We start from the raw sequence: 7,500 nt of genomic DNA on the forward strand, positions 1-7,500 counted from the left end.
TCTCCAATACTTTGTTAATTCTTGGAATATGAATATCATAGTTTTAGATTTAAAAACTGATTCAAATCGACCTATTTTCTTTGTTTGTATTTTGCCCATGTGGGATGTCAAGTTGTCATATTCCGTGAAAAGGCCTTTTCAGTCTGCCCATACTTTCAGCAAGAACTTCAGTGCCGAACCCCATCTACTCGTAGATGCAGCTGCTTTCTCTTCGTAAGTTCCAGTTTCAAGGCTAAGTGTTCTTTGTATGACAGCAGCAAGGTTATGATAAGGGACCCCAGTCTCTGAACACGCTGTACGAGACATATTCCCTTAACCTGTTAAATTCTTTATGGTTTGCTAACATCAGCCAAGCTGTTATGGTTGCTATAGTCAAACCAATCGGTGCTGGCAGCTGAAAGGTGCTTTCTCACGGAATGTATAGTGTCAGAATCTAAATATTTCTGTCATATTTTCTTAAATAAACTGCTCTGTTTAGTGACTGGTCGCTCATTTCTCTACACAGCTTTCTCTTTAAGGGAAAATGACAGAAGTATTTAGATTCTGACGCGATACATTCTGGGTGAGAGCACCACCTGGTTTGACTGTAGTCCCCGTCACTGTACTGTATATGTTTACAGAATGTATGTTTCTGCGGTTTGTAGTTGATATGACAGGTACATCGTCATCAATACACTTAGAAAGGATGTTTTTAGTGAGAGGTCAGTGTAAATTATAATTTCTTATCAAAAGGTGTGTTTTTTCTAAATCAGTTTTTAAAAATCCAATTTATTTCCTTAATCGATTTTCTCTTCCTTCACAAAATTCCATTCAATAATCCTTTCCAGTTATTCAATTTTTTTTCTCTACGATATGAAATTCCCAAAGGAGAATGTCTCTCCTTCAAAGGGATTCTGCCTTTTTCAAAGAATTGCCGGTCTTAAGTATAGCATTCTCGCTCAGCAATCAAACCTATGCAAGCAACGTTTTGTTTTTTATTTCATTAGTTAAGTGACCCAGTTTCATCATTCATAATACTTTAAATAAACATAACATTTCTCTTTGTAGTGACGAAGTTTCATCTGGAACTTTCAGAGATGTTACCCTTCGTCGCTTCATAATAATTTTATCATCAACCTATTAAAATCTATACTTATCGGGCCGTCAGGCGAAAGTACACAGTGTTTTGTGTGTGTGTGTGTGTGTGTGCGTGCAAGTGCTGTGCATTGTCATAAAAACTTGTATTATCTTATCACGCTGAGTGATCACTCAAGATTGGGTCTTCATCATCAATCCGTATTTCTAAGAATGTTTTATAGAAAAAAATCCACATTATATGCCCATAGAGGTTTTTATAATTTTTGTTAAGGTAGTTATTAGAAGTACAATGACTTCCAGGCCCATGATTGATACTTTCTTCCATTCTTTATCTTTAGAAAATATGTCTAATATACTGAGTTATATTTTGGTTCACTTAAAAGTTCTATTGACAGTTTACGATCATCTTGAGTCATTTCTGTTGCTCGAGATGTCAGCGGTACGATAATTACCGTCAAGTTTAATATAAAGTGTATGCGGAACAGTATAAGAAAAATACTTCTCTTGGGTGCTTTTGAGACCAGACTATGCAATGGTATTCGTGATTTTCCATGTCTTAAAAAAGTGTTTCCACAGTATGATTATTATTTACTAATTTTTCATACTTTCACCAGATTGGAAATTAATACAACAAATATCAATACCGAACTTCATGATGAAAGGACGGAAATTACATTTTGCCTAATTAATAATTATGAAAAGTTTATTTTCGTATACCAGAACTTAGGAAATGTATTCTCTTTTTTAATATTTGCTTCTCTTTCCTGAATTTCCAGTTTTCATGCGACTGATGTTTAGTTCCTATAAAAAAAAAAAAAAAGGGCCCCATGGTTGGAAAATCTCATAAATTCATTCGCTTTCAGACGCTGGCCACTTGTCTCAGGCTTATTTCTCTTTTGATTGTCCTTGACATCACAGAAAATAGAATTTCTGTCTCAAAGTGACAACAAAAATGCGTGGAGACTCATTCTTTCTCATTTGCCTCTTAGTAAATACTGTATATGCAGAGCATTACTACTCTAATGCTATTCCCCTTGTATTTTTTTTTCTATTAATTTATAAATTTTTTTTCTCCTTTTTAATGAGTGAGATCTCTTCTTTCTGTATTTCCCTTTACCTTCTCTTACATCCTAATGAACACCATATTCTTTGGAAGCTTGAATTTCAGGTCAATGGTGGGCTTGTTCCATATGAATAGGGTTCACCTTCTGAATAATAAAATAATAATAATAATAATAATAATAATAATAATAATAATAATAATAATAATAATAACAATAATAATAATAATAATAATAATAATAATAATAATAATAATAATAATAATAATAATAATAATAATAATAATAATAATGAGATCCGAGTGGATCTTTCTTGTTTGTCGGCCTAGGGTGGGGACAGGGTAGTTAGGGGATCGGGAGGGTACGGGAGATACAACAGGCAGTGCCTGGTTCCAGCACAGCGTAGCACGTGCCAACAAGCTCGTAATAATAATAATAATAATAATAATAATAATAATAATAATAATAATAATAATAATAATAATAATGTGACTTTTAAAAGTCGCCTCGATTCTTACTTATTTTTTCCTCTCATTCCAGATGAAGTTGTCACTGGGGATGAAAGTTTTTCCTGTAGCAGTATATACATATCTCTTCGGTTTTTCCTACGGTAAAGGGGACAACTCCATTATCAACGAAGAGAATGAATTTTGCTCCTTTGATAGTAAGCACGCTTCGTGCGACTTCAAGCATGCCCAAGAGGTAAGTGAGAAAATGGTTATATATATATATATATATATATATATATATATATATATATATATATATATATATATATATATATATATATATATATATATATATATATATATATATATATATATATATATATATATATATATATATATATATATATATATTTTGTTACCAGAAGGCTAACGAATGGCTCATTTTCATTTTAGGATACGGTATACTTAACTTCCCTGGGCCAGTCAATTCAGGAGATAGACATCCAAAACACCAAACATCTCAGCTTGAGCGAAGACATCTGCGCAAAGATGATGGTGCTGGACATTGGCGAGGTTTCCATCCTCAGGAAAGAGCACACTCCGTGCGATGAGCGACTGGAATTCTCCAGCAGGAACTCGAGTTTTTCCAGAATTCCAGAACAGTTCAAAAACTTCTACCTGAGAAACTGCAGCGTCGCCTCCTTCTCTACGGATGCTCGTTTGAGCAGGGCCATTGTGGCCACTTCTACGATAAGATTTCTCGAGATCTCTGAGCCATTATCACACAATGCGACGGTCGAATTCATCAACACAACTATAAAAACGATACAGCGAGTGACCGCGAATGAAGGTTCAGTTTTCAGGATGACAAATTCTGCTGTGGGTGACATTTCCCTCTTTGGATTAATCGCAAGTGGTGGATCGATAATCATGAATAATTCTTCCGTTGGTAAGGGCACTAAAAGTAGCTTTATCATGCAGGCAAATGCATCGTTGGTCCTCGAAAAATTTAGTGGAAACCTGAATATTGTGGCCTTTGTTCAAGAAACCTCTAATCAGAATTTAATCGCCTCTGTCATCTTAAATATAATCTTGTTTTTAGCTGTGGTAATTCTACTTTGCATTGTATTATCCAAAAGAAACAGGCAAAGCAAAACTTACAAAAAAGTCCCACAGGATATGGGAGAACTGATTCCTCAAAATGATATTGGGTTACATAATTCATCTGGAACTCCCTCAAATCAAGAAGATGGCCGACCAGTACCGGTTCCAGAAAAAAACAATTCTCAAACTATCCGGAATTCACCTGGAATTCTTCCAAAAAAGGAAATTGAACCAGCAGATCCCGTCGGTTCCGGTCATGTCCGGTCTTTATCGGATTATTTTGATGCGAAATCAAGAAATAAAGAATGAAGCACATTTTTCGGGAGAAACCAGTCCCTAAATCGCTAACTGATTCTCAGATTCATACCCTAGACTTAAAAATTTAGTGCAAGACCCTGAGTAATGGAAACAGCCTACAATTTCCAGTAGAAGGCACCGTTCAGATTCACCATATGGCCCCAGGAGTTACAGGATTTATTCAAAAACTTCCTCTGAGTGGGAAAAAAGTAGAGTAGAAAATTGCTGTCTCCTTTCACCAGAACGTTAACGATTTAATTTCCTCTGATACCGACCAAACATGGGCTAACTGTCGAAAGGACACATTGTCGGTTAAGTTTACCAAGGTGAGAGCTGTGATTGTTTACTATACAGTAAACAGGGACGGGATTACCTTTGACTTTGTCTTCCTTACGCTAAAATCTCCGGATGCAATAATTCCTCAGGCTCCGTTCCTCCTCTTCCAAAGATAATTTTTGAATGCGATAAGGTTTAGAATGCGAATTTGAGGTTAAGTATTATATTACTAAAATAAATAATTGCCACTGATCGATATGACAGTTATCAAATGAAATGTAATTTAGGATGTCGATAATAAGAATATTAATAATTAGAGCACGATGATATTTTTTCTAATAGGGATAATTCATGATGATTGTAGTAATAACTGTAAATTAATAATAATATATTTACAAAAGGTTTAAATAGAACAATTCAGGATTTTGCAAGCATTTGTAATCTTTCATATTGTTCACTGAACAGGCAATAAAATCTAATTTTTTTCTTGTATCGATTCTATATATATATATATATATATATATATATATATATATATATATATATATATATATATATATATATATATATATATATATATACACACACACATATATATATTATATATACGTACACACACACACACACACATATATACATATATATATATATATTTACATATAAATATATATACACACACACATACACACACACACACACACACACACATTACATATATATATATATATATATATATATATATATATATATATATATATATATATATATATTAATATATATATATCAATAAGGTAGTTTTATATCTTTGTATGCAGCAAGGATAAGGCAGAGAAATGTCTATAATAATAATTCGTAATATAGGTAAAATATTCCATATATCCTCATATATTGCAAAATGAAGTCCAATCTGTAAAATCAATTACCAGTTTGTGACAGAAGTATATATATACTATATATATATATATATATATATATATATATATATATATATATATATACATAACTGAATAAATAACTGAATCACGAAAATATGGAATATGATGAATATATAAATAAAGACAAAATCCACGAAGGAAAAAACACTGGAGTGCTGCGAGGCCTTTCGACTGTCGTCCTTTGTGCTAAGTAAAGGACGACAGTCGGAAGGCCTCACACTCCAGTGTTCTCTTCCTTCGTGGATTTTGTCTTTATATAAACACACACATATATATATATATATATATATAATATATATATATATATATATATATATATATATATATATATATATATATATATACAGATTCTGACTTTTCTCCTCATTTGAGAATATTTATGTATATGTTTATCATGGTATTTAGTTCTTTGTTCGTGTGGCCCAGGTGAAACACCACGGTCTGTATATAGGATTTTATAAATGTATGTTTTTACTTTCCTGAAGACTTATTTTTCTTTACAAATACGATTAAGGGCAAGCAAACCAAGGGTGTCCTTGGGTAATTCATTCTTTCTATCTGATTTTCTTGTAGAATTGCTTCACTGCTTTCTCGTAGCTAAAATCTCAAAGGATTGACTGACTATGTCAGTAAAATATTCAGATACAACTTCATTCCCTCTAGAAACCTTTTAGAATCTATAGTAATGCAGCTGACAAATGGAAACAATGGTAAGCTAAGTCCAGTCATATCTCTGCCATTGATTTCATTCTGGACAAAATGTTCAAAAGAATGATTAAGTTGAAATCTCAGATTCTCCAAATGGCCAACACGTCGAGCTCGTGTCGTTACAGATGGTGGAAAAGCATACAATATTTAACTCTGGAACTCTGCGATTCGATGTATCTGAATTACCATGAGAAAAACAGTTTCTTATCATTGTTATGAGGTGTTTTTCTCTAGGAATGATACAGAAAAGTTCCAAGTGCTCAAAAAGAAATGTTCCAATTACGTCAAATAAGATTCTGAAGTCGTTGTATCTACTAAGTTAGTTGATAAGTTGTTTTAACAATGTTGTTTGCATCATGTGATTTTCAGTTCATATTTACAGTAATAAAAATATGCCTAGGATCCTTTACTACGTAAAGATCTCATTAAAGGTGACTTTTCTGAAGTTACCTGAATCTGAGTTTATAGAACAATCATACAATTATTGGCTAACTTTACTCACTGAATTGAATATGCGCGTGAAGTGTAAAAATGTCCAAATATAAAAATTGCTAAATATGAAAATAATTTTTCTTTTATTTATAATCCTGCGTACATATTTATTTAATAATTCGTCGTGTGTTAAAATGAATGGGCTGAGCATAAGAGAGAAAAGATTGTGTATAGATCTATTACCTCAAATAATTTAACGTGTTGTTTGTATTCTACATCCAAAGTAATTATTCGATGACATACGATTGTTAATGGTTCCTACAAACACTTTTATTTCACCTTTGTCTCACTAAGTCCTAAAAACCTTCAGCTTTTTTCTATTTTTGCAAGCTAATCATTTATCATAAGTTCCATGGTATTTATCTATCTGTTGGTATTGATTTCATGCAATGCAGTTCGAGGTATTGACTTACAATCCTTATGATCTCTAGTATTTAAACTCTCTTTCCCTGAACTATGGCAAATCTCTAAATTTTTCTTTCGCTGCTTCCTGAAGTGTGGGACTTGTAAATTTCCTTGGCTACAGAAGAGGATCATTAACCTCTAAGGGGCATTTATTTCAACCAAAAGTTCCTGAACCCTTCCCAAGGTGTTTCTTAGCCTAGAAGTGCATTCTACATTAAGCACCAAACACTGATTAATTACAAGACAGTAATGTCCAGGTTCAATGACTTGGAACTCCAGTGGTGTTCATTATCCACTACTAGGAGGTCCTCGGGCTTAATGTAGGTGCATAAGAATAGCAACCAATTGGTTGCTTAGGTAATAAGTGAAAATGGCTGGTTAAAATTAGATCGAATGGAAATGCAAACATATAAATCAGACTTTAATTTTTAATAAAGTATTTTGTCAATACCGAGCAGTTAGCGCAAAAAATCATATTTTCTCATTTAATGTTGTGATGTTTGTATGTATATATATATCTATATGTATATATATATATATATATATATATATATATATATATATATATATATATATATATATATATATATATATATATATATATATATATATATATATATATATATATATTATATATATACATACATATATATATATATATATATATATATATATATATATATATATATATATATA

General features: G+C 32.1%; 1 protein-coding gene across 2 annotated transcripts in view; it reads left to right on the forward strand.

The window, feature by feature from the left end:
* The window catches only part of LOC136852133 (uncharacterized), a 6,022-nt gene extending 1,275 nt beyond the window's left edge, over positions 1-4,747 (forward strand). For both annotated transcript variants that reach the window (XM_067126580.1, XM_067126581.1), the window contains exons 2-3: positions 2,679-2,840; positions 3,041-4,747. In XM_067126580.1, coding sequence (XP_066982681.1) covers positions 2,679-2,840; positions 3,041-4,000 — 1,122 coding nt within the window. In that variant the 3' untranslated portion in view covers positions 4,001-4,747. The remainder of the gene's footprint in view (positions 1-2,678; positions 2,841-3,040) is intronic.
* The last annotated feature ends 2,753 nt before the right edge of the window (positions 4,748-7,500 follow it).

The sequence above is a fragment of the Macrobrachium rosenbergii genome, chromosome 25, assembly GCF_040412425.1.
Source record: "Macrobrachium rosenbergii isolate ZJJX-2024 chromosome 25, ASM4041242v1, whole genome shotgun sequence".
In the NCBI taxonomy this organism is placed as follows: domain Eukaryota; kingdom Metazoa; phylum Arthropoda; class Malacostraca; order Decapoda; family Palaemonidae; genus Macrobrachium; species Macrobrachium rosenbergii.